This window comes from Manis pentadactyla, chromosome 4 (assembly GCF_030020395.1).
Source record: "Manis pentadactyla isolate mManPen7 chromosome 4, mManPen7.hap1, whole genome shotgun sequence".
Classification (NCBI taxonomy): Eukaryota; Metazoa; Chordata; class Mammalia; order Pholidota; family Manidae; genus Manis; species Manis pentadactyla.
Genome location: NC_080022.1, coordinates 24,027,135 through 24,054,821, shown reverse-complemented (window position 1 = coordinate 24,054,821; position 27,687 = coordinate 24,027,135). Strand labels below are relative to the sequence as shown.

The 27,687-nt window shown below is 43.7% G+C and overlaps 1 protein-coding gene across 4 annotated transcripts; it reads right to left on the bottom strand.

Annotated features, from left to right (window-relative positions):
• Positions 1 to 297: 297 nt before the first annotated feature.
• TMEM39B (transmembrane protein 39B) lies at positions 298 to 23,589 on the bottom strand. 4 transcript variants are annotated; one of them, XM_036885276.2, is made up of 9 exons: positions 23,479 to 23,589; positions 21,369 to 21,495; positions 20,652 to 20,871; positions 19,970 to 20,053; positions 19,495 to 19,649; positions 12,801 to 13,137; positions 11,674 to 11,861; positions 2,196 to 2,316; positions 298 to 728 (listed from the first exon to the last, which is right to left on the bottom strand). In XM_036885276.2, exons 1-9 carry the CDS (start codon positions 23,480 to 23,482, stop codon positions 486 to 488), a joined length of 1,479 nt encoding a protein of 492 aa, XP_036741171.2. In that variant the 5' UTR covers positions 23,483 to 23,589; the 3' UTR covers positions 298 to 485. The 4 variants fall into 4 exon arrangements, with proteins under 4 accessions (XP_036741171.2, XP_036741172.1, XP_057355923.1 ...); XM_036885277.2 differs by lacking the exons at positions 21,369 to 21,495; positions 23,479 to 23,589 and adding an exon at positions 20,168 to 20,250 and having other exon boundaries at positions 20,652 to 20,789; XM_057499940.1 differs by lacking the exons at positions 19,495 to 19,649; positions 21,369 to 21,495; positions 23,479 to 23,589 and having other exon boundaries at positions 20,652 to 20,680.
• Positions 23,590 to 27,687: the final 4,098 nt, after the last annotated feature.

Below are 27,687 nucleotides of genomic sequence, written 5' to 3'. Positions count from 1 at the left end.
TCTGAGCTATTCTTCATCTGTAGGAGTGATAGCACCTACCTCCTAGGGCTGTTGTCACATTTGGATTATATCAGGTCTCTACCACACAAAGATCATGTGTGCTACCCAGTAAACACTCAGCTAGCAGCAGCTATCACTGCTACCATGGCCTCTAGGGCCTTATCTTCTCTCTATGGGAGAAGGCAGAGCCAACAGGGGCCCCAGGAGCCACAAGTGGGTCTTCCTGGCTCAGAATCCCACCTCTGCTCTCTGCCTGACAGGCAAGAGGAGAAAGAACTACAGGACACAGGCTTATTGGGAGTACAAAAATAGGAATTTTTTCCCCTCATAATCACATCAATTATCAAAGAAAGAAACAGTGTGTAACAAAAATACAAAGCTCTGGTGGGTATTTTTTTTTTTTTAACCTCTCCCAACCCTCCCCAACAGCCCCTTCCCAGGGAGCCCCTGGCTGGAGGATGATGTCCCTGAGGTTGCTCTGGGGCTCAGGAGAACCGGTGGTCCAGGTCCCTCTGGGGGCTGGCTGAATACGAGTAGGCCTTGCCCAACACCAGGCGGTCCCGCAGTAGCTTGAAGAAGGCGTAGTAGTTGCTGAAGAGGATGAGCGCCAGTGAGATGGTCTGGTGCCACTTTTCAGAGGACATTAAGGAGTACAGCTGGTAGACAATGACGGCGCCCTCCAGCAGCAGCAGGATGTTGAGGATCCGCAGGGGTTTGCTGAAAAAGAACTGTCCAGGGAAGAGTAGGCAGGGGCTGGAAAGTATGCTCCAGAAACCTGCCCTTTGGGGTGGGGAGGTTCTAGGTAGGCCAGTGAAGGGGACAAGCTCTTGGGGCCCCAGGCAGACTTTGGTGTGGAGGAAGACTTCATAGGGTTTGGCGTGGACTCTGCCATTGCTTGTGGTGTCCTTCTGTCAAGACTACTGCTTTCCTGTTAAGATCCTGTTCAACTTCTATCTCTTCCAGGAAGCTTTTCTTGAGAGGTCTTGCTTGTGCTCTCAACCTTTTTCTGGTTTCAAATCGACACCTTTTTATATGTGATCCTCCTAGGTACTGTCAGGCCTGAACAAATTAGAATCTTATGACCTAGTAATGGAAAGTTATTACAGACTCCACAGCCTGAGTCACCCATTACTTTATGTGTAGCATCCCCAGCTAGGCCAGAAGCTTCCAGGGGACCTAGCGACACCTTACTTTTTTTGCCTGGTGTTTATAGAGCAAGGTAGAGTACAAGACTCAAGAAAAATTTTCTGATCAGTTCAAAAGAGTGATCAATGTTCAGGGATCACAATTCTGCAGAGGCCAAGATACCTAAACCTGAAGAGCTGCTTACAGGATGGGAGAAGTGGCAGGACATGAGAATCCAAGAAACCAGGATGCCCTGCTCTGCCCCTGACAGGCTGCAGGATCTCAGGCCAGTCCCTTCCCTGTCTGGGCCTCAGGTTTCTCTACTGCGAAATGTAAAGACCACCCAGATGAATGATTACTCAAACTGTGCTCCTTAGTGCTCCAGGTTCTTTCTGAGGAGGTCTTTCAGGGGCTATAGCACTGGAGAGTGGGAAGGGAAGGGGGTTCCAAACCTTTCAAACAGAGCAGTGCCATGAGGGCTTCTGTAATGGGCTTTAGTCTATGACTATGTTAAAAAAAAGGATTTTGATAGAAATGAATAAACAAAATAGAGACCTCTAGCCTTGATGATTTTGAGTAGTCTTTTCCACAATGTGTCTATGAGTCATTACCATAGGTTCTCAAGTTTCCAATAAGGTGCCCTTGAACAAGTTAAATGCCCTAAGTCAATTTGAGTATATGAAAAAGGGGATCTCCCTGGCATTTCTCTTATACCCAAGGCTCTGGTGAAGACAGAATATGTGGGTGCATGGGAAGTTCTTACCCCTGGGCTTGGTACACAATAAAGAATGGTAATGGTTACTATTTACACCAATAAGAAACCCTTCTATTACTGTGTCATCTTTCCTGCCTCTACCTAATGTTTTCAAAGATCTGCTACCAAGTGAGCTGCAGGTATGGAGTAATCAGTTATATGACTATCCTTGTGCTCCATGTGTGCATGATCTTCCTCTGGATTTGGTAAATACTGAGAAGAGCTTTCTCTTGCTATGACATCACCTTCTTGCCCTGCAGATCCCCTTGCCCTCTGGATCAGGCCCCACCCTCCTTCCCAAAGCAAGGAGACTCACGTGGAACCGGAAGTGGGAGACATCAGAGGGGACAGCCACATTGTAGTGGCCCACTGCTTTGTAGACATTCTTGCTGTGCTTCACCAGCACGCCCTGTGGCCACATGCATTCTTCAGTCCACCTGGAGGCACAGGCCAACAGTGCCCTTTATGCCCACCTCATCCACAAAAGGGGGTGCCAGAAGATGGGGCTTGGGGTGACCACCAGGGCTCTACTCCCATTTCTATTGCTTAGACACAGTGACTTTCATTTTCTGGGTCTCAGCTGCCTCCTCTGTAAAATGGGGCAAGAATCATGAGAAATTCACTGCACTAGGGGTCAGGTCTAAGGTGGCATTAATGTCTGTGGGATTAAGAAAATTCTTTTCCCTTTCTGAGTGCATTTTCCTCATCTGGTCTCACTCCTATCCTCCAATCAGACCTGAGTGATCTTTTTAAAATTCCAAGCTGAGCCTGACTATTCGGTGCTCAAAACTCTCTGAAAGCTTTCCAGTGGCTATGGCGTCAAGTCTCCAAGGATTTGGTGTGGATCTGAGGCCCTTCGTAGTCTTCTATGACTCCTGCCATGTAGCTCATGCTCAGGTCATTCAGAGCTGCTTCTGGTTCCTCCAGCACACCTCTCTCCGTCACATCTCTGCACGAGTTGCTCCCTCCAGTTAAGGCTGCCATTCCTGACGCCTTATCCTTCTTGTAAGCTCCCTGTCATTTTTTAAAACGTGGAAACCTCCAGAAAGTCTTTCTCAAACTCCTCATAGAGTTCAGTATCTTTTAAATGCTCCCTGAATCTCCTGCTACTGACCTACTGTTGTCAATGTTTTGTCACTTATTTCTTTGTATCCCTCACTAGTCTGGGAATCCACAGGGGAAGAGATGGTGTCCAATTCATCTCTGTGTCCTTGGACAATGCCACAAAGCTGACATGGAGAGGCCCCAGAGAGCATGTGAATGAGGTGGTGGGACCAGTGAATTTTCTTCCAATGTTCTGTGAGACCACCCAAGATGCTCCTGCCCTCTTGATTCATTCATTTAAAAACAGTTATTGTGTTATGCACAACATGGATGAACCTCACACATAATATGCTGAATGAAAGAAGCTGGACCTGGCACAGGGAATAAAGTCAACAACTTGTAGTATCTTTGCATGTTGGCAGATGGTAACTACACCTATCATGATGAAATTTTTGTGATATATATGATTTTTGAATCACTGTTGTACAAATGAAACCAATATTGTGTACACCTATATTTCAATTAAGAAAGAAAAAACAAAAAGAAAGAAGCCAGGCCCAAGATTTCTTTTACGTGAAGATGGAGAACAGGCAAAACTAACTAATAGTAAAAGTAAGTTGAAAGGTACTTGTCTAGGTAGGGAGGGTCACTGGGAAGGGCCATGAGGACATTTTCTGAGGGACTGGAAATGTTCTGTATCTTGATGGGGGGGTGGGTTACATGGGTGTATATATGTTTATCCAAACTCAAAGAATTGCACACTTTAAGATCTGTGCATTTCACTGTATGTAAATTTTACCTTTAGAAAAGACTATACACAAATACATGAAACATTTGGAGGATTAAAGATGGCAGCGTTACAGGTGAGACACAGGCCTACTCCCAAAACCACATATAATACGAAAATATAATTAATACAACTAATCCTGAAAGAGGAACAGGAAAGAAAGCTGCACCAGACTGCTTACACCTGGAGAAAAGAACAGACCTCACAGAACAGGGTAACGTACCAAAGCTGTGATCTGGTGGGAACCAAGTCCTTCCCTCACCCTAGCTCACCAGCAGGAGGAAGAGAAATGAGCGGGGAGGGAGTGGAGGCCTGGAACTGCTGAACACCTAGCCCTGGAGATCTGCTCTGGGAGCACAAACCTACATTGCATAGTGCTCTGGTGATTAGTGGGGTTGGAAAGCTAAGACAAGCGGAATACCTGGAGAGAGTGAGATTCCAGCCACTTGTGGAAAACAGGGATCCATATCCACCTGCTCTGGGACAAAAGAAAGGCGGGCAGTCTAAGAGACTTCCAAACAGCAAGAGGGCTGCTAAAGGGGCAAGGATTGCACAGAGTTTACTGCTCAGGAGAAAGGACAGGTAGACAAAATTGTCTGGGTGCACTCTGCCCAGCAGGTTGGGAACTTTCAGTAGCTTCAGGAACTCCATCCCCCTGGCTGGCTATGCAGCTCCGAGGCCCCCTTCAGTGATATGCAGCCTACTGCACCTTCCTTCTGGCCAGCTTGCATCTAGCTCACAAACGGGCAGCTCCTGCCCTGGTGTCAGGCCAAGCCAGAGGGAAGCCCCACCTACAGCAGCTACAAACACAAAGCATAGAGTCTTACACCTGTGTGTTCAGCCCACTGGTTCTGGCTGTGGAGACAGGCATAGCAGCCAGGAAGCAGGAAACAGCTCTTTCCTCCCCCCAGGCACCAGCACTACTCCCCTGAGACCCCCAACATCGCTCCAAGGTCTGAGAAGCACCAGAAGAGTAGAGCTTCTGGGCATGAGAGGGTGCCACATAAAATATGAAATGTCAGAAGAACCTGGTTCAAACCAAAAGCCCACAAACACCAGAAAAAGAGTCAAGTGAAACTGAACTCATCAATCTCCCTGAAAGAAATTTCAAAATAAAAATCATAAACATGCTCATGGAGGTACAGGAAAATATTCAAGAACTCAGGAACGAATTCAGGATGGAGATCCAATCATTACGGAATACAATGGAGGGATTTAAAAGCAGACTAGATACGGTGGAGGAGACGATAAATGAAATAGAAATTAGAGAAGAGGAATACAAAGAAGCTGAGGCACAGAGAGGAAAAAGGATCTCTAGGAATGAAAGAATATTGAGAGAACTGTGTGATCAATCCAAACAGAACAATATTTGTATTATAGGGGAACCAGAAGAAGAAGAGAGAGAAAAAGGGATAGAAAGTGTCTTTGAGGAGGTAATGGCTGAAAACTTCCCCAATCTGGAGAAGCAGATAGTCTCTCAGGCCATGAAGTTGCACAGATCTCCCAACACAAGGGACCCAAGGAAGACAACACTAAGACATATAGTAATTAAAATGGCAAAGATCAAGGATAAGGACAGACTATTAAAAGCAGCCAGAGAGAGAAAAAAGATCACATACAAAGGAAAAACCATCAGGCCATTATCAGACTTCTCAGCAGAAACCTTACAGGCCAGAAGGGAATGGTATGATGTAGTTAATGCAATGAAACAGAAGGGCCTTGAACCAAGATTACTTTATCCAGTAAGATTATCATTTAAATTTGAAGGAGGGATTAAACAATTTCCAGATAAGCAAAAGCTGAGAGAATTTGCCTCCCACAGACCATCTCTACAGTGTATCTTTGAGGGACAGCTATAAATGGAAGTGTTCCTAAGGCTAAATAGCTGTCACCAGAGGTAATCAAACCACAGTAAAGAAGTAGAACAATTAATTAGTTAGCAAATGCAAAATTAAATCAACTACCCTCAAAGTCAGTCAAGGGATAGATAAAGAGTACAGAATATGATAGTTAATATATAAAGAATGGAGGAGGAAGAAAAAGGATGAAAAAAAAAAGAGCCTTTAGATTGTGTTTATAATAGCAGAATAAGTGAGTTGTTAGACTCTTAGATATAAAGGAAGTTACCCTTGAACCTTTGATAACCACGAATCTAAAGCCTGCAATGGCAATAAGTACATACCTACCAATAATCACCCTAAATGAAAATGCTCTGAATGTACCAAACAAAAGACACAGAGTCACTGAATGGATAAAAAAACAAGACCCATCTATATGCTGCCTACAAGAGACTCACTTCAAACCTAAACACATACACAGACTAAAAGTGAACGGATGGAAAAAGATATTTCATGCAATTAATAGAAAAAAGCAGGAGTTGCAGTACTTGTATCAGACAAAACAGACTTCAAAACAAAGAAAGTCAAAAGAGACAAAGAAGGACATTACATAATGATAAAGGGGTCAATCCAACAAGAAGATATAACCATTATAAAAATATATGCACCCAACACAGGACCACCTACATATGTGAAACAAATACTAACTGAATTAAAAGGGGAAATAGAATGCAATGTATTCATTCTAGGAGACTTCAACACACCACTTACTCCAAAGGACAGATCAAACAGACAGAAAATAAGTAAGGAGAAAGAAGCACTGAGCAACACATTAGAACAGATGGACCTAACAGACATCTACAGAACTGTACACCCAAAAGCAGCAGAATACACATTCTTCTCAAGTGCACATGGAACATTTTCAAGAATAGATCATATACTAGGCCACAAAAAGAGCCTCAGTAAATTAAAAAAGATTGAAATTGTACCAACCAGTTACTCAGACCACAAAGGTATGAAACTAGAAATAAATTACGCAAAGAAAATGAACAATCGCACAAACACATGGAGGCTTAACAATATGCTTCTAAATAACCAATGGATCAATGACAAAATAAAAACAGAGATCAAGCAATATATGGAGACAAATAACAACAATAATTCAACACTGCAAAACCTGTGGGATACAGTGAAGGCCATGCTAAGAGGGAAGGATATTGCAATACAGGTCTACCTCAGGAAAGAAGAACAATCCCATATGAACAGTCTAAACTCACAATTAGCGAAACCAGAAAAAGAAGAACAAATGAGGCCCAAAGTCAGTAGAAGGAGGGACATAATAAAGATTAGAGCATAAATAAATAAAATTGAGTATAAAACAATAGAAAGAATCAATGAAAGCAGGAGCTGGTTCTTTGAGAAACTAAACAAAATAGATAAACCCCTAGTCAGACATATCAAGAAAAAAAAAGAGTCTACACACATAAACAGAATCAGAAATGAGAAGAGAAAAATCACTACGGACACCACAGAAATACAAAGAATTAGTAGAGAGTGCTATGAAAAATTACATGGTAACAAACTGGATAACCTAGAAGATATGAACAACTTTCTAGAAAAAAACAACTTTCCAAGGCTGACCCAGAAAGAAACAAAAAATCTGAATAGACCAATTACCAGCAAAGAAATCGAATTGGTAGTAAAAAAACTACCTAAGAACAAAACGCCTGGACCAGATGGCTTGATTGCTGAATTTTATCAAACACTTAGTGAAGACCTAATACCCATTCTACTTAATGTTTTCCAAAGAGTAGAAGAAGAGGGAATACTTCCAGACTCATTCTATGAGACCAGCATCACTCTAATAACAAAACCAGGCAAAGACACCACAAAAAAAGAAAATTACAGACCAATATCCCTGATGAACAAAGATGCAAAAATACTCAACAAAATATTAGCAAACCGAATTCAAAAATACATCAAAAAGATCATCCATCATGATCAAGTAGGATTTATTCCAGGGATGCAAGGATGGTACAACATTAGAGAATCCATCAACATCATCCACCACATCAACAAAAAGAAGGACAAAACCACATGATCATCTCCAGATGCCCAAAAGCATTCAACAAAATTCAACATCCATTCATGATTAAAACTCTCAACGAAATGGGTACAGAGGGCAAGTACCTCAACATAATAAAGGCCATATATGACAAACTCACAGGCAACATCATACTTAACAGCGAGGAGCTGAAAGCCTTTCCTTTAAGACTGGGAACAAGACAAGGATGCCCACTCTTTCCACTTTTATTCAACATAGTTCTGGAGGTCCTCACCTTGGCAACACAAATAAATAAAAGGCATCCAGATTGGTAAAGAAGTTAAACTGTCACTGTTTACAGAATCCACTCCAAAACTACTAGATCTAATATCTGAATTCAGGAAAGTTGCAGGATACAAAATTAATACATAGAAATCTGTTGCATTCCTATACACTAAAGATGAACAAGCAGAAAGAGAAATCAGGAAACCAATTCCATTCACAACTGCATCAGAAAGAATAAAATATCCAGGAATAAACCTAACGAAGGAAGTGAAAGACCTATATTCTGAAAACTACAAGACACTCATGAGAGAAATTAAAGAAAACACCAATAAATGAAAACACATCCTGTGCTCATGGATTGGAAAAATTAATATTGTCAAAATGGCCATCCTGCCTAAAGCAATCTACAGATTCAATTCAATCCCGATTAAAATATCAACGCATTCTTCAATGAACAAGAGCAAATTGTTCTAAAATTCATATGGAAACACACAAGACCCCTAATAGCCAAACCAATCCTGAGAAGGACGAATAAAGCTGGGGGGATTATGCTCCCTGACTTCAAGCTCTACTACAAAGCCACAGTAATCAAGACAATTTGGTACTGGCACAAGAACAGACCCATAAATGAATGGAACAGACTAGAGAGACCTGATATAAACCCCAGCAAATATGGTCAATTAATATATGATAAAGGAGCAACAGACATACAGTGGGGAAATGACAGCCTCTTTAACAACTGGTGTTGGCAAAACTGGACAGCTACATGCAAGAGAATGAAATTGGATTACTGTCTAACCCCATACACAAAAGTAAACTCGAAATGGATGGAAGACCTTAATGTAAGTCATGAAACCATAAAACTCTTAGAAGGCAACATAGGCAAAAAATTTCCTGAATATACAAATGAGCAACTTTTTCCTGAATGCATCTCCTTGAGAAAGGGAAACAAAAGCAAAAATGAACACATGGGACTACATTAAACTAAAAAGCTTCTGTATGGTAAAGGACACCATCAACAGAACAAAAAGGCATCCTATAGTATGGTAGAATATATTTGTAAACAACATATCTGACAAGGGGCTAACATCCAAAATATATAAAGAACTCACATGCCTCAACAACCAAAAAGTAAATAACCTGATTAAAAAATGGGCGGAGGATATGAACAGACACTTTTCCAAAGAAGATACTCAGATGGCCAACAGGCACATGAAAAGATGCTCCACATCACTAATTATCAGGGAAATGCAAATAAAAACCACAATGAGGTATCACCTCACACCAGTTAGGACGGCCAACATCAAAAAGACTAGGAACAACAAATGCTGGTGAGGTGGCAGAGAAAAGGGAATCCTCCTAAACTGCTGGTGGGAATGTAAGCTAGTTAAACTATTGTGGAAAGTAATATGGAGATTTCTCAGAAAAGTAAAAATAGAAATACCATTTGACCTGGGAATTCCACTTCTACGAATTTACCTAAAGAATACAAGTTCTCAGATTCAAAAAGACCTATGTACCCCTATGTTTATTGCGGCACTATTGACAATAGCCAAGAAATGGAAGCAACCTAAGTGTCCATCAGTAGATGAATGGATAAAGAAGATGTGGTACATATACACAATGGAATACTATTCAGCCATAAGAAAGAAACAAATCCTACCACTTGCAACAACATGGATGGAGCTAGAGGATATTATGCTCAGTGAAATAAGCCAGGCGAGAAAGACAAGTACCAAATGATTTCCCTCATATGCGGAGTGTAACAATGAAGCAAAACTGAAGGAACAAAACAGCAGCAGACTCAGACTTCAAGAAGGGACTAGTGGTTACCAAAGGGGAAGGGTGGGGAGGGAGAAGGGGACTGAGGGTATTATGATTGGCACACATCGTGTGGGAGGGATCACGGGGAAGACAGTGTAGCACAGAGAAGGCAAATAGGGATTCTGTGGCATCTTACTACACTGATGGACAGTGACTGCAATGGCATATGGGGGTGGGAAACTCGATAATATGGGTGGATGTAGTAACTACACTGTTTTTCATGTGAAACCTTCATAAGAGTGTATATCAATAATACCTTAATAAAAAAAGCAAAAACAAAAACAAAAACAAAAAACATGAAACATTTGCTGTGGATCTGTTATAAGCCAGGGAGCTGTGAGGAGTGAGTAGATGGCTGCATGCTTGACAGGGAAGGACCCTAATCTCCAGGAGATTTGGTCCTGGATTGACAGGCAAGTAACTAAAACAAACACAGTAGAAAGTGTTAGGTGCAATGATCATGGTATTATGGGGTTGTGGGAGCATAGGCAAAGGGTACAGAACCCATCTTGGATGGTAAGGAAAGTGTTTGTGGGGGAAGCCAAATGCTAAAGGATGAATAGGAATCAATCAGGAAAATAAACTTAAAAAGGGCCCTCCAGGCAAAACATGCATCATGTGCAAAAGCCTGGATATAAAAGTGCATACACAACTTGAGGATTCGAAGAGGTGTGGTCTGGCTAGAGCAGAGCATGAGTCAGGGTATGGAAAGAGATGAGGGTGAAAAGGCTGGCAGGACCCAGTTCATCAGCTGGGAAGCATGTGAAGGAGCCTGGATTTTATCTGTGGACCATAGTGAGCTATGGAAAGGCTTATCCTCAAATGCAGCTATGTTTCATCTTTCCACTCCTTCCTTCCCTCATAGCTTGAGGCTAAGCCAAGCCCTGTTTTGGCCTATTTGGCAATGCCCATCCTCTCTCCTGGACCACCTGGACAGAGCCTGAAAGGGACCCTGACTAGTATGGAGGGCCAACACCAGAAGGTTTGGCCTCCATGGCCTCCCTTTGCACCTGTGCTTCTTGGTGGGCCTACCTCTGCAAACCTGTCCTAGGGGCCTCTTTTCTGCCAGGCCTTGTGCTGGGCCCAAGACTTGGATGTGATTCAGAGGTGGTCCCAGCCTTGAGGTGCTTCCAGTCTAATGCAGGAATACAGGTAGGAAGATTAGTATAACCTGGGTGAAAAGTACAGTGAGGAAAGGCTGTAGAAATGCTAGGCACCATGAAGGATGAGCCAGGCTGAGGGGAGGACAGCCCAGAACTTTAGCGTTCCTGGGCAGGGTAACTTCTGCCTCTGCTCTGCATGCAATGCCATCCTGTAGCTGCCTCTTCCACTCCACTCATCCTAACCACCTCGGCAGTCTGTGAACTCCTCAAGAATCTTTTCTTAGTCATTTCCTCCCCATGGCTCTTCTTCCCTTCCAGGGTTCCGCATTTGCTAACACAGCACCATATCCTGTTACCAGACTGAAGTTTCTAAGGCACACTGTGGAATGGTTCCCTCCACTATTCAAAACACTCCATAGCTCCCTCTGCCTATAGGTCAAAGTCCAAGCTCCTCTATCCAATACACAGCACCAGGCCTGGTACAGATTAGGTAGCAGTAAATGTCTGCCGAGAGAGCAGAGGACCTAAAGATTGACTGAGTAAGCATGATAGAAGGAGTGAAGTGATGAATGAATGCATGAGCAAATCCGTCAATAAGTGAATAAATAGCAGTCAGTGAATGAGAAAGTCAATGAGTCTATGAATTTAGTCTACCCTCCTCCCACCTCCAGCACACTGCAAGTCACCAATGCACAGGGAACATGTCCATCTTGGGCCCTGCCATACTCAACTCTGGCCACAAGGCCTAGCATACAAGATATGCTCAATAGCCATTTGCTGACTGAATGAGTGAGCTGGTAAGTGGAGGCCAGTGACTCCAGATGCAGACCAGGGGGGCTGGGGTTGGACAGAGAAGGGGAGTGACTCACGGGTGCTGCAGCACGTTGGAGCACAGCGCTGGGTCCACCTTCTGCCAGCAGCCCAGATGGGCAGCTGCCTTGTGCAGTAGGTCACAGTAGTTGGCAGGCAGCAGATGCTGCATGAGGATCACTGAGGTGCTGATGGACACCAGCAGGAAGAGCTCGCAGGACCAGCGCTTGTCATAGTAATGTGTGTTCTGGGGGCAGCAGGAGGTAGGTAAGACCTGGGATGCCCCTAATGGCCTCACCCCCTCCCCATTCCTTGGTTCTCTCTGCCCTGAAGAGGCCTCAGGGAATCCTGAAACTAAGGATGAAACACCTAACAAAGCAGCCTTAACCATGGGCTTAGATTCTGGACCCCTATTCAGCTTTCTACAAAGAAAAGTTGCTCCCACTGCCCACCCCTCTGAATCAGGGCATGGGCTCTGGAGTCCAATAGACATGAGTTCAAATTTTGGCCCTGCTGCTTATTAACTAGGTGACCTTGGGCAAGTCATTTCACTTCCTCTGTGTTCTAGCTTCCTCATCTGTTTAATGAGGTAAGAGTAACTCAACCACTGCTGAGAGGCTTTAGGAGGATTGTAATAGTCGTGAAAGCTCTAGCATGTTGTAGCTGCTCAACGGACATGAAATCCTCACAGCTCAAATCATTTAGGACAGTCTATCCTTGGAGAAATGTTTCCAGCCTACTGTCAGCTGGGGAGGTTACCTTCGCAGAAGCCCATACAAGTCATTGTTTTTTCATGTGAAACCTTCATAAGAGTGTATATGAATAATACCTTAATAAAAATTTAATAAAAAAAAAAAGGTCATACAAGCTTGAGAGACCACAGGCTTTTGGAGTCACTTAATCTGGATGAATCCTGGCTTTCCTATGTAATGACATTGTGACATGCCTATGCCATAACAGCCACAGTGTCACCGCTTTTTGTTATCAAGTATTATGAACAACGGTGCCATGTCTTCCTCATTGGCTGGGTGACTGTACAGGCCATTTCCTTTCTGTAAGCCTTGCTTTCTCCACTCTAAAATGGAGGCAGCCATCACTCTAGTGCCAAGAGAACAGATAGGAATCTTATCAAAAACAGGGTAAGGCCTTGGGCAGGTCCCTTCCCTCCCTGGGTCGAGCTACGCACCTTCACGAACCAGACAGGCACAAAGGCCACATAATAGGCACTCAGCATGGAGCTGACCAGCACTTCCTTCATGCGCCAGTTGAAGTCCATTTTGAGGAACTCTACCTCGCTGCGGATGAGGCTGGGCGACAGGCAGCAGGCATGTGTGGGCATGGCATCTGGGCCATACAGCTGCCGCGTGTGCTGCTTCCATGTCTCCCGCAGTGTCAGTAGGTAGTCCCGGCTCCGCACCAGGCCACTCACTGCCTCCCGGGGACCCATGGAGGCCATGTGGCTGAAAAGGTTTGTTTTGCGCAGGTCACAGTTCAGCTGCAGGAACGGAATGTACATCCCAAACCTGCTGGGGAAGACAGTGGTGAGGGTAGGCCCGCTCATGGGCCAGGATCCCAACCCTCAGTCACTGAGGGAATCTTCTTTCCTCCCTGGGCCTAAGCTCCCCCAGCTGCTGCGAGGGGAGAATCAACCCATCAACCCATCCTTCTATCCATCTTCCCATCCAATGGTCAGTCATTCAACATATGTATTAGCACGGAGTTCATGCCAAGCATTGGGGATATAGCAGGAAGCAAGAAAGAAGTCCCTGCCCTCACAGTCTATTGCTGACTAGCAGTAATCCTAACAGCCCACATTTATTGGGCACAACCTATATTCTGTACACTGTACTATGTGCTTTACATGCACTATTTTCTGTTTATCCTAAGAGTACTGCATTAGGTACTGTTACTTTGTGCCCTTTTCGTCTGGGGAAGCTGTGCCTCAGTGAGGTGAAGTGGATTCCCAAAGGTCAAACAATTAATGAGGAAGTAATAGTGCTGGGATTCAAGCCCAGAACTGTCTGATACCAAAGATTAAGACAGATACTAAGAAAAAATTATGAGTAATTAATTTAAATGTACACAGTGCCACAAAGGCGGTCTAAGTTGTTATAGGTGCATACGTTAGAGAGAGCTCATTGGCTTGCAGAGGAGGGCAGTTCAAGAACAATATTTATTGTGTGCCTATTATGTGCCGGGCACCAAAATGGGCCCTTGAACAGTATAAATCCTTTTCCCTGAGCAGCACCCTTAGGTGAGGGCTGGAACCAATTATAATTACTTCAGGGGTGTTTTTGAGTGTGTGGCTGATATTGTTTGAGGAGAAAACTGGAAAGACCCATGGTCCAGAAGAGTAGATGATTATAAGAAGTGAGTAAATGTCAAGCGAAGTACATGCAGTTATAATAGTGCCCTTCACAGGCACTCCTTTTTTATTTTTTAATAGCTTGGGGCCTTTCAATTTCTCCAGGCCCTGAGACACAGCCCCAGACGAGCCCCTGGGATCCTGTATGAGTTAGGGCCAATAAGAATGCCGTTTTCTTATCAACAGTAACTTTCTTTTCCTTTTTTCTGAGTTCCACAAAGGGATACATGTATGTCCTAGAGCAAGCAATTAGCCTCTTTGGGGTTCTGCTTTCTGGTCTATAAAACAGGGATGTAACCATCCTCCCTGGGGTAAAGTTAAGTAAGGTAACTTAGAGAATTGTGGTGGACAGCCTAACTTTTGGAGTCAAATGGGCCAGGATTAAAAGTCCAGCTCTGCCACTTATTAGCACTGTATTTAGGGCATTTAACCCCTATGAGCCTCAGTTTCCTTAACTTGCCTTAAGTTGCATGGCTCGTATTGATTCTCTATGCTCAGCCAGGCATTATGTTAGTGTTTCCATAAACATTCTGTGTTAATCCTTACAACAAAGCTCCAGCATGGTGCTTGGCCCAGAGTAGATCAATACAATTTTGTTTAGAAAAGAAAGAGACCAGTGATTCTAGGGGACAGGAATGAATGTTGAAATGGGATTCCAAAAACACTCTTCAGGATACCTTGTGGGAAGGAGTGGGTACACACCTACACGGTCATATAAGGGATTCAGGCTCAAATTTAAGGGCATATAACTTAAGAATCTCCCTTGCTTTGCCTCTGAGAAGCACTGCAGATACAATTAAATTATTCAGTAAGTGAAAATTATTCAGTAAGTGATTCCTCTGATAGGCCACAAGTTAGAAGCAACTTCATATACAAGACAGCAGATTCCCTCTCATCCTCTCTACCCAAGATGTGACAGTGTAGAAGTAGAAAATAAATCTCTATCAGCAAAAAGAATACCTAGTAAACATAATGTTCCTCATGTAATTGTAGATTAAAAATACCAAAAAAAAAAAAAAAATAGGAGTGGAGGTTATCAATACACAAGTATTTTAATAAATTTAGAAAGCAGAAAAACATGTTGGCACATGAGAAAGGAAGCCATTGTCTAGAGCAGTGCTGTCCAACTGAAACATGAGAGTCACGTAAATAATTTCAAATTTTCTAGGAGCCACATTAAAGAAAGATGAAATTAATTTTTAATAGTCCATGTTACTTAATCTGACATATGTAAAATATTATCATTTCAACATATAATCATTATTTATGAATGTTTTACTTACTTTCTTTTTTTTGTACTAAGTCTTCAGAATCTGGTGTATATTTTATACTTACAGCACACTGCAGTTCAAATTAGCCTATTTCAAATGTTCAGTAACAACAGGCAGCTAGAAGCTACTAAACTGGATGGTGTAGATCTAGAATATGCCATGAGAGGGCTTCACTGGGAGCTATCTGCTCAAGAGAGACTCTGGCCTGAAATAGGCACTTCTGATAGAGGGTAGAAGTAAGAAGTAGAGTTGAACAAATGGGATTAAACAAAAAACTGTATTTATTTATGAGTCAGCCTCTGTGTTCTCCTATACACCTCATATAACCCTCTCTGAAGGATTCTTCTCTAAAGAAATTGAATAAACTGAGGAGAATTGAGGTCTTTATGTACATTCTCTAATTTACATTCTAGAGTAAAACCCCTACCCACTTTCCAGCCTAAGGGGTGCCCACAGCCTGAAAACTAGCACCTCCTTCACTCATCCTAAAGCAAAATCTGCTAGTCAGTGTGCTCTGCCCACATACCAAAATTCCCATACCTCCCACTCACGTACACAATGGCAGAGGGAGAGAAAATGCTCTCCAAGCTACTCAGTCTTTCATTCTTAACCAACAAAAGAAACCAACTACACTTAGAAAACTAACAGCATGAAATAGAAAATTGACCCCAGTGAAAAGACAAGATTGAGGGAACTAAGAGATTTTTAAAACAAGAACAGAATACTATGAGAAAAGAAAAATAAGAAAGGAAAGAAGAGGCCTTAGAGATGAAAAGCATGATTGCTGAAAAAAATATCAATAAAAAAAGCTGGAAGATAATGAGGAAATCTCCCTAAAGGCAAAGTAAAAAGACAGAAAGACAGAGAGACAGAGACAGAGACAGAGAGAGGAAGACAGAGACAGTTGTGGGAGAGGGAGAAAGGGAGAGAGATGAAAAAATATATGGGAAAATATAAGAGAAACAAAGGACCAATCTATGAGTTCTACCATCTGATGAACAGAAGTCCCAGAGAGAATAGAAAACATGGAAGAGAAGGTATTATCAAAGAAATAATAGAAGAAAATTTCTGTGACCTGAAGAAGTCCCCAAATCTCCAGGTTAAAAAAGTCCTAGAATACTGATAAGATGAATGACAAAGTTCCACACCAGACACATCCTTAGGAAATTTCAAATAATCAAAAGATAAATAGAGTATTGCTAAAAGCTTTCAGAAAGGAAAAAAACAAGTCAACTACAAAGTAATTGGAATCAAACTGGCATCAGACTTCTCATTAGAAACACTGAATGCTGGAGAGAATGGAACAATATCTTCAAAATTAGTAAGAATTTGAATTGAGAAATCTACATTCAGCTCAACCATCAATCAAGTATGAGTGCAGAATAAAGGCAATTTTAGACATGCAAGGACTCAGAATGTATATACCTCCCACATACCCATTAAGGAAATTACCTGATAATGTACTCCAGCAAAATAAAGGAGAAAACCAAGAAAGAGGAAGACATGGGATCCAGGAAACAGTGGAGCCAACCCGGGAGGGTAGCGAAGGGAAGTCCCAGGCTGAGAGCTGTACAGCAGGCCTAAAGAGCAACCACTCCAGACTGGAGCAGGAGGATGGAGGGCTCCAGGAGGGATGTCTTTGGGGGGGAAATGGACTCCAGGCAACAGGTAGCATGATTGAGAGGCTGGATAAACTTGAGGATATGTTGAAGGCCATCATTCTTTTGTCAACAAGAAAAAAGAAAGGCAATTAGAAACTCCAAGGAAAATAAAAAGCTGTATAAGAAAAGTTACAATCTAAATATGAGGCAAACTAAAATGTGGCATGATTGTAAGCAATTGATGGAATGTAAGAAAAGAGAAACCATTTGACCTTGGTACTAGAAACATTATATTTTTAAGAGGCCCAAGACTAGAATTTGGTAACTACAGAGAAGGAATGTCACCTATGCACACAACTCAGCCCTGTAGTGAATGACATTTTCATACTTGTAGTAATATCAAGGACACTTATTGGTTTTTAATTTTTAGAATTAGCCTTAGACAAAGACTAGAAGACTTAAATGTGGTTATATAGTAGAATGGAAATGTCAGTCTTGACAATATAAGAGTACAGCTGCCAGGAAGTGAGGACAAAGAGGGGAAGAAAAGTGGATGGGTAGGGTTCCTAATATTACCATCTTACATAAAAGGAATTAAGATGCAGACTACTGTTGATGGAATAAAAAACACAGGTATACTCATATTATTGAAAAAAATAACCAATAGGAAACTGAAAATATTACCAATTATCAAATACTGGGAACAGTACAGATGGAAAGGTGAACTGAATCTTCATCTGACATTGCAGGGAATCAATGTACATGCTCATGTATATATGTGTGTGCATGTGGTGGTATGCTCATTTATGCATAGAATATTTATTTCCAGGATATACAAGAAACCAGAAACATTCATGGTTACCTCTTCGAAGAAAAACTGGATAGCTGAGAGATTTTTCATTCTATATGCTTTAATATACTTTGAATTTTAGCTATGTAAACCTACTATCCAGCTATATAATAAATAAATAAGTTTTTTAAAGGAATAAACAAAGGTATAAGGAAACCAGAATTATGGGGGTAACTCAAAAAACACAATAAAAAAAACAATTGCTTTTGAAAAGTAGGACTAAAAACATGGAGGGTGGGGTTGGAGGCTGTTTTTCACAAGCTTTTTAGCACTACTGAATTTGATTTTTTATGACATAATTGTCTTACATTTAATAAAAATTAAAAAATTAAATAAAAAACATAGCAAAGTATGTATACTAAGTGATGTCCAAATCCAAGGAGAATGGACTCACCAGGTATGAACTGGAAGTGTCAAATTAAGGTGACTGTTGGCAGTTCTAACCAGTACAACCAGTGGAGGGCCGTTTGTTAATATCTATCAAAAATGCAAAGGGACATACCTTTTGGTACAGTAATTCTACTTTTGGGACTTTGTTGTACTGACCTACTGGACAAGTGTGCAAAGATGTATGCGAAAGAATGTTCCCTGCCTCAGTGTTTCTAACAGAGAAAGGCTAGGAACAACACAAAAGTCTATTAACAGAAGACAAATAAACAAATTGTGAAAAATATACACAGTGGGACACTATGAGGCCATTTAAAAAATGAGGCAGACCCATCTGTATTACCATGGAAAATTATTCAAGGCATATGATTATGTGAAAAATGTAATAAATTGTACATCATGCATAGATTAATCCTTTTTGTTTTAAAAAAAAGTATGTATGTGTGTATTTACACAGAAAAAATTTGGAAGGATATGCTACAAACAATGGTTTTCTGGAGGACTGAGATTATATGGGACTCTCATTTTCTATGTCCAAAGATTCTATAAAGTTTAAGGTTTTTATTTTTTACACATACATGTGTCACTTTCATAATGAAAACCTAGTTATAACTGCAGCAGGTGTGATGGGGCTCCTCCCATGACAGTGCCCTCTTGGTCAAGCAGAGGTCGAAAGGGAAGAGTGCCCAGCTCTGAAGCTTCCCAGGGAACAGTCTGAGGAAGTTCATGAACCAGAAAGCCCAGGTGGTGGGAAATGACTGTTAATGTCCAGGCAGCCAAGAGCCTGCTCCAGAACAGCCAGGGTAGACATCTTGCCAAAGGCCTCCCCCATTCTAGGCCAGAAAGGGGCAGTCCTGGGTTCCTCCCAGTCACTATATTTCCATCTCTAACAATCTGAGTTCTCTAAGACAGAGGGAGTGAGCAAACAGACACAAAGAGAAACAGACACACATGCACATGCAGACACACACACACAATGACACTTCACACATAACCATACAGAAACATGCACATCAATGCTTGCATGCACACTGACCTGGGAGAGGCATGAAAATTACATAAACATTAAGATATACAAAGAGAAAGAACTAGGGAGGAAAGGAGAGATGGGGAGACAAAGCCCATGCACTCCCCCTCAGGAACATTCCTCTGGGATATACACTCAAATCTGAGTCCCATTCTGACCTCCCCCTTGGTGCTACCTTGGGTAAATTATGCCTGCCATCTTAATTTCTGCTTCTGCAAAAGAAGGCTAATAATCCTGGTCTCAGGAAAAGGTTGTCAGACACTGTGAGAAGACACTGTTGCTGCCCTGTTTGTGAGTCTTCCCGGTATGGGGGTCTGGTGACCCAGCCACACTCAGGAGCCAGGTGCTAGGCAGTGAGGGGTGAAGTGAGGGTACTCACGGATAGCAGAGGAACAGGAGGTTCAGGAAGGAGTAGGTTCTGCAGAGATGGATGAGGGAGCGGCACAGACTCCAGCCTGTTGCCGTGAGAACTGTGAAGCGGGTGAGGAACAGCAGGATGGAGCGAAAAAGGGAGACCTTTCCTCTCTGAGAAGCCTGGGTCAGGGTGAGATAGGACAGGATGCAGCCTTGGATGGAGGCCATGGAGGCTGTGCCCAAATCCCACCCAGCAAGGCCTGTGATCCCACCTAGGGAAATGTGGGGCAGTAGGCTGGACAGAACCTGGAAAGGTGAATCCTTTTCCTTGATACACAGTAATCTCCAAAAGCGATGAGAAGCACGTAATGTTCTTTAACCAAGTCCAAACGGAGCCCAAAGGAAATGCCTCAGGGTTGAAGGGCTGGGCGTGTCTCTTTGGCACCCCTTGGGGAAAGGGGAGTCCCAAAGTCCCCAGCCAGCCTTTAGGACCCAATTACCTCCTTCACGATGGACCCAATGAAGCGGCGGCCCAGGACAATGGTGGTCACCATCAGCAAGTTGAAGTCAATCAGGTGGAAATTCTGTGAGGGTGCAGAGACTGGGGGTCACATGGGTCTCTGCCCATATACAGGCTTCTCTCATACCCACCTCCCCCTGCCCAGTCCTTTCCACAGAGACTGTCCCCACTCTCTGACCTTCATGGGCCTCCAGCTGAGTCAGGCCAGGAAATTACCTAGAGGAGTACAACAGGACCCAGAGGAGGGAAGTGGGACAGTCCCTGGAGATAAGAGAGTGGCGTGTGAGCCCTCTTGCTCTGATCACCCATGCCCCTGTCCCTGAACCTCTTTTTCTGCACAGAGATCTTTCCAGTTCCTGAAACACTCATGTATGCCTGTGGCTATCTCTCCCCCATAGGATTTAAGAATCTGCACTCCTTCAGACAAAATCTGTGTCAGATTCATCTCTGCTACCCTCTATGCCACTTAGTGTGGTATGGAGCACATTTGAGTGTTCAGAAATCATGCTTCCTGTTCCTTCTATACCTCCCGTGCCCAGCATGAAGCCAAGGACACAGGGTGCTTGATAAGCTATGTTAAACTGAAACCAAATGTCTCACACACCCATGCACATGCACACACCCATGCACACACACAGAGCTGGTCTGAGCTGGGCACCTACCAGGGAGGTATGGGAGGGCGGGTGAGAGGGTGGATACCACCACACTGTCTTGTAGATGTTGATGTAGTGGACGAAGAGGGCTATGAGCTGGCAGAAGAAGAGCTGCAACTCAAACAGAACGCTGGCCTGGACTGGCAGCTCAGGGATCTTGCAGTGCTGTAGGGGCACGACCGTCTGGGTGGCCAGTGGGGGGCTGGAGAGGCCCGTCCCAGAACTGCTCCTGGGGGTGGGGAGGGAACAACATCAGGAGCTGACCTGAGAACACTACGAAGAACTTATGGGGCACAGGTTTGTGGGGTATCAGGATCAGAGAAGCAGCTCATGACAACGATGGAGTCCTCCTAATTCTGCCTTTCCGACAAGGATGCCAACTGAGCCTTTTCCTATCTCTAATCATATTCAGGCTTTCCGATATTCCCCAGGGAGGAATTATTAGGTTCATTTTAGGGATGAGGAAAAGGAGGCCCAAACAAGGGAGACAGTGTCCAAACCACCAGCATATCAGGAGCAGAATTCTAATTGGAATCCAGGACTTTGAGCTTATTATACTACATCCCATTGCATTTGTCCAAATGAGCACCCTCTGGGTCTCTGTGCAGCTTGTGCCCTCCACACTGCTATCTGCAATATGGGGTATCACGAAGCCCAGATCAGGGGGAGCTTTGTCTATATTGTCCCTGTGAGCACAGTGAGAGGCATGAGGCAGGGGTGGTTTACCTGGTGCGGGAACGGACACTGGTGACCGATGCACTGGATGTGTGGCCCCCACCAGAGCCCCCTGAGGACACTGGCTCACAGAGCGGATTTCGACAGTAGGATGTCCTGTTGGGACCTCTTCGTCCTCCTGTGGGGCTCAACATAAAGGTAGATCCTCAAGCCAGGAGGCATGTATCAAGGATAACAACAATGATACTAGCTACCAGTTGCCTGGTGTCTCATTTTATCATTTAATCACAGAGACCGATGATCTGACCCCTGCCTACCTCTTCAGTCTCATCTCCTCTCCTACCATTCTCTGCTTTGCCCCATGCTTCAATCATCCTGGCCTTTCTCTCCTTAAGCAAACCAAGCTTGTTATTAACTCTTGAATTTGCTGTATCCTGTCTGGAGAGTCCTTCCTTAGCTGCCATTTTTGAAGTAACTGCACCTGTAACTCTCTCTTATTTCTATTTTTTCACAACAATTCACTCTTGGAATTCATCTTAATCATGTGTCAACGTACTTAGTCTCTCCCACTAGAACAGAAGGTCAATGAGATCATTACCCTTATCTGTCTTTTTCACTGTTGTATACCCTCACCAGAAAATATATGTTGATGAGTGAATGAACCCAGCAAGACAGGTGCTGCACAGATTAGGAAACTGAGTTTACACTGTGTCACAGGTAGTTTGAGGGGCTAGGTCCCGTGTTCTTAGCTAGTGTGCATTATTCAGATACTGTAAATTTCTATAAACATACAATGCTGAGCACCCTTGAAGTGTTTTCCATCAGGGCCTGAGATCCAGCTTTTTTTTTATTTTTAAAAATTTTTTATTGTTTGCTTTTTGTTCTTGAGCTTTATATATTCTCGATACTGGACCCTTACCAGACAAACCATTTGCAAATATTTACTCTTATCCTGTAGGATATCTTTTCACATTCTTGATAATATATGTATTTTTTAAATCCAAAATTAGGTGTATTCTTTTTTTTTTTTTTTACATGAAAAACATTATGTTTACTAGGCTCCCCCCTTCATCAAGTCCCCCCCACATACCCCTTCACAGTCACTGTCCATCAGCATAGTAAGATGCTGTAAAATCACTACTTGTCTTCTCTGTGTTGCACAGCCCTCCCCTTGCCCCCCCCCCCACTATACATGCTAATCATAATGCCCCCTTTCTTTTTCCCCGCCCTTATCTGAGATCCAGCTTTATGGGCATTTGGGTATGATCGGGACCCAGGGCCTGAGCACAGGGTCAAAAATGTGGGCTGCAGTTGTAGACCTAAAACTTGGACCCACAACCTACTTCTCTAGGCTTAGCAGTCCAGCCCACGCATCCAGACACCATCCTGCACAAAGGGCCTGCACAAAGCTCCTAAGCACCATCCCAGTGCTAGTCAAGTTACAGCCTGGCTCATGTCTCTTCCCAGCAACACAGCAGTACATACATACACACACCCTGCCCTAGCGCTTCAGCTCAGACGCTATTTTCACTTGTCTTTAAAAGTACTTGTCCAGGAGCTCTGCCTCAACCAGCAACCAGCCCAGAAACTCTGTTCATACGCTATCATATCTGACTTAGAAAATCCCACACACGCACCCCCAGTCCAAAAGCTGTGCCCACACCCACTCTGTCTTTAGCAGCTCTGCACCCACATTAAGCAACTCGCCCCAGAAGCCCCGCCCACACACAATTGTCAGCCCTGAAACCCCGCCCACAAGCCGATAAAAGCTCTCTGCAGCAACCCTGCTCCAGAATGGGCTCCCTCGGCCTGGAAGGCCTCTTTCCTGCCCCACCGCCCCCAGTACAAAGCCCCTACAGCCAGATGGTTCGCTTCCGCCCTTAGCCCGCGCCCCCACTTCTAGCCCTGGTGACTACATCCTGAGCCTAAGCCCTACAAGCCCTCTGCACTTTAGAAGCCCCGCCCACCAAAAAAGTCCCGCCCCAACAACAGAGGCCCCACCCCACAAAGGGACAGGCGGGGGCGGGGTCCCTCTGCGCCCAGCATCCCCTCCCCCTTCCCTCGCCGGGATCCTGTCCGCGTGGGGGAGCGATTAACAGATCGTCCATCCTAAACCCCGCGCCCGTTCGTTCCCGGGCCGAGTCGGACCCTTTCTGCTCACCCATCTCCTCCCCCCGGCGCTCTCCGTTTCGCCGCCGCAGCTCCTGCGGGCAATATGTCGGAGGCGACGGCGGCCGGGAGAGGACTAACCGCTGCAGCCCAGTCCCGGGTATCTGCCGCGCGCTCCCGCCTCGCCGGCAAATTTGCATACAAGGCGGGCTAGGAACTGGGGCCGCGCTTCTTAAAGGGGCCGCTAGGACAAAGGCGGAGCCTGCGCGTTCTTTTGTCTCGCGGTTCCCCACGCCCTTTCTGCAGACCCGAGAAGGAGGGGAGCGCACCTCCTCCCCTTCCCGGGCGTGCCTTCTCCCAGCGTCTCTTAAGACCAGAGGAAGGGGACCGCCTCTCAGTTCCTGCTCTAGATGGACTGTGTCCATAAGCGGCCCACGAGCTCCTCAAACTCGGCGCGTCCCAAATCAGGCTTTCATATATTGCGCTTTGGGACAGCCCAGTCAAAACCTGAGACCCAAGTCGTTTTCCCCTTTCCCTCGACCCCCACAGCCAATCTATCACTTGGTTTTGCTGACCCTAAGTCCTAAAAATTTCTTACATCTGATCCTGCTCTCCTGCCACCACCTTATTCAAATCCTGACTCTCCAGTTCCTAACTTTGAAATCTTGTCTCTCGTTCCTTATAGGGAGGTTGGCAATGTTCACCTTATAGGTCTTGGTGAGGATTAAAAGACAATGTAGAACAGATTCTGTTTTAATAAATGTTAGTCATCATTATTATTATGATGTATGGCAAGCACTTGCCACAGAGGAAGCACTAAAAAAATGAGCTATTACTACTAATTGTTATGATTTCTTTCCTCACAAAATCTGTAAGCTGTTTTAATCACTTGGTAGCTCCATCAAGGCAAAAGCACAGTGCTTGGCACATAACAGACATCAGTATTCAATTAATTGAATAAATCAGTATTTAATTAATATTTACAGACATTACAGTTAAGTGGGAGGAGATAGACATAAAGTTAGTAAATTCTGTAATATGTTAGAGGGAATGATTGCTGTGGAGTAAAATAGGACAGGGGGCTTGGAGGGTTGCAATTTTAAACAGGGCAATCAGAGTCAGCTTCATTGAGATGACTTTTGAACAAACTCTTGAAGGAAATGAGTGAGCCAATCATGCAGATATCTGGAGAAAGGGGGCATTCCAGGCAGAGGGAAAAGTCAGTGGAAGGGCCTTCAGATGGGAGCATGCCTGGTGTGTTTAAGAAACAGCAGGGAGACCAGTGTGGCTTGGATGGGACGGACCCTATAGAGTTCCGTGACTTTACTCTGAATGAGATGGCAGAGAGCTATTGGAGGGTTTGGACTTCCATTTTTAAAGAATTTCTCTGGTTGCTCTGTGATAATAGACTATAGGGGCTCAAGGGTTAGAAAATAAGAGGCCAGACAGGAGGCTGTTGAAATGATCTTAGCAAGAGATGTTGATAGTTTGCACCAGATTGAGTGAGGTGATGAGGCACGGTTGGATTCTGGATTTGAAGATAAAGTCAGTAGGATTTGTGGACAGACTGGATAGGTGTGTGGAAGAAAGAGAAGATCAAGGGTTACTCCAAGGTTTTTAATCTCGACAAATAGAAATATGGAGTTTAATTCAACACATACACAACTACTAAATCATAGGTTTTACACCAAATCAGGCCTTCCCTTCTGAGGGAAAAGACGTCCAAGGTGGGAGAATGATCAGGTCACAAAGCACAGCAGAAACCAGGGCTGGGTTTCTTTTTCCAGACAAAGAAATTCTGATAGAAGAGCTGTTCTGCCTCTCTAGAGTACTGAAGTTCAAGTGTATCTTGTTAAGTTCTGAAGCCCCAAAGCCTAACACAACCTGACACATGACAGACATTGAACAAGTATTAGTTCAGTTGAATTGAAGTAGTGGCAAACTGGCTCTTGAAAGGAAGGCTGATTGAGTAGGGAAGCTACATGGTTAGGAACATTCCAAAGAAGACAGAGGCCAGGCCATTCCTGGGAACTCATTTTACTCCAGTCAACAAATACTTTTGGAACCTATTATATCCTGGGCACAGAGGGGCCACTCATTATTGGGGGATACAAAGAGGAGAATCAATACATTATAGCACAATATCATAACAGCAGTATGTACCAAGTTCAGAGGTGGCTGGAAGGTGACTGAAGGGGAAGTAGTCAAGAGGGGAATTACATCAGAGCTGGTTTCTAAGAGATGAATACGAGTTTGTTAAACTCCTATGCGAGGAAGCAATAGCTTGAGTCTGGTAATTGTCTTAATGGGGCTGATGGCAGGAGACAGCCTTGCTGTGCATCTATTATGTGGAAGGTACTGGACCTTGTACATAGAAAATATTCAGGAAATGTTTGCTGGATTGATTTGAGGGCATTCATACAACCCAGTGTTAGAGGGTAATCCACTCAAATGGGCTGCTATGCATGTGATCCATTTACCTATGGCTCCTGCCCACCTTGTAGAGGTCGACTATTGATTTTGCCTGCTCAGCATCCATTTCTCCTTCTTCTGGTGAGAACACTCTTGATTTTCCCTAGGGGAACCACCCTTCCTCTCACTCCCTTAGGCCATGTTGTTTGGTGGAGCTGCCTTCCTCCACTGTAGGCAGATGAACCTGGCCTGGCAAATCAAAGCATTCCATCCCTGCGACCTAAGGCTACAGAGACTGGTTGCAGGGCAGGGGATGTTAGAGACCCAAGTCAGGCCAAATGAGATGCCATCCTAGGATCTTTGCTAGAACTATTGGGAAGTACTTTCTTACCCCCTCTGGGATGGCTAAACAAATAAGATATAAACCTGGAGCTCTTTGTGGCTATTTGCCACCTTTTGGGGGGAACTTAGCTGACAATGAAGGAAACAGAAAGTTCAAGCAATCAGGAGACACCTTTCTTGATGGTATCACTTGAACCTCTGGATCCAGTCATACCTGAAGCCTTTATGGACTTTGCTGTACAAAAAGCCAGCATGTGTTTGTGTCTGACTACTGCAACTGAAAGACTCCAGAACAAAATACACTTGTATATCAGTATCTAGCAGAAACATTTAGGGTCTTAGTCCCTTCACATCTACCTTCTACCGGCTCCCTGGGGAAATAATCATGATGGCAGGATGTTGGTTAGGTTCTTGTCCTCCAGATCTGTGGCCACACAGTTCAGCTGTTTTGTGACCTCGGAGCTCTCACTTCCCTACTCTGCATCTTTCTTTCCTGAATAACTTGGTCTCTATTGGCTCTTCCAAGAGTCTGACTGCTTGAGGAAATGCTACTGGCTCTAGGCCAGTCCTGTGCCATTGGATATCAGGAACTGGGATCTCTTTCTCAGTTATGTTATTCTGGTGCCAATGCTGGCAAGTCTGTCCTCTCGATTAGTGGTTTGCAACCTGGATTATGCATGCCTCTGGTGGTACACAGTGGGGGTGCTGAATCCACAGGATAAAACACAATAGTTTTCTGGAGTGTCAGTTTTATTCATGGAAATATAAGACAATATTTTCAATATTGTAGTTACTCAGAGCCCCTTCTCTGGGCCAGATTTAGATGTAATCAAATCTTGGCTCCACCACTTAATAGTTGCAGGATCTTAGGAAATTATTTAACCTCTCTGTCTTACTGAGTGTAAAGTGAGGGTAGTATTACTACCTATTTTATGAGATTATGGTGAAGATTGAGTCAGTCTGTGTGAAGTACTTAGAACAGGGCCCAGTACCTAGTAAGTGCCACTTAAGTATTAATTATTAAGACATGGATATATTATGGAATACAAAGAAAACTAATGTGAATTTAAGATTGAAGACTTTGAAGAAATGTCACCTGTAGCTCCATCCCAGCTTCCCAGGGATTTTCTCTCACTTCTGCCCGCAAGAATTCTTACATCTGGTTTTAATTCAAGCGAATGCAGGTGTCTTCATGCTAATTTTCTGGCCCATTCTCACTCCAATGTATACATTAGTTTCCCCATCCAACCTTCCACATCTCAGGGCCACCCACCCACCCGTTCTCATCCAGACATTCATCTTCCCATGTCTTATATTTGATTATGACAACAATAATATATGTAAGCTTTAGAAAATACAGTTGACCCTTGAGCAACAGGCTTAAACTGTGTGGGTCCACTTATATGTGGATATTTTCAATACTGTAAAACTTTTTGGAGATTTGTGACAATCCGAAAAAACATTTTATTTTTTCTAGCTTATTTATTGTAAGAATAGAATATATAGT

Coding starts and splice junctions, on each gene's coding strand:
- TMEM39B (XM_036885276.2), bottom strand. Junction 11,862..12,800: donor TGCCTGTCTGGTTCGTGAAG/GTGCGTAGCTCG, acceptor TGCTGCCCCCAG/AACACACATTACTATGACAA. Junction 729..2,195: donor TCTCCCACTTCCGGTTCCAC/GTGAGTCTCCTT, acceptor TTCCCTGGACAG/TTCTTTTTCAGCAAACCCCT.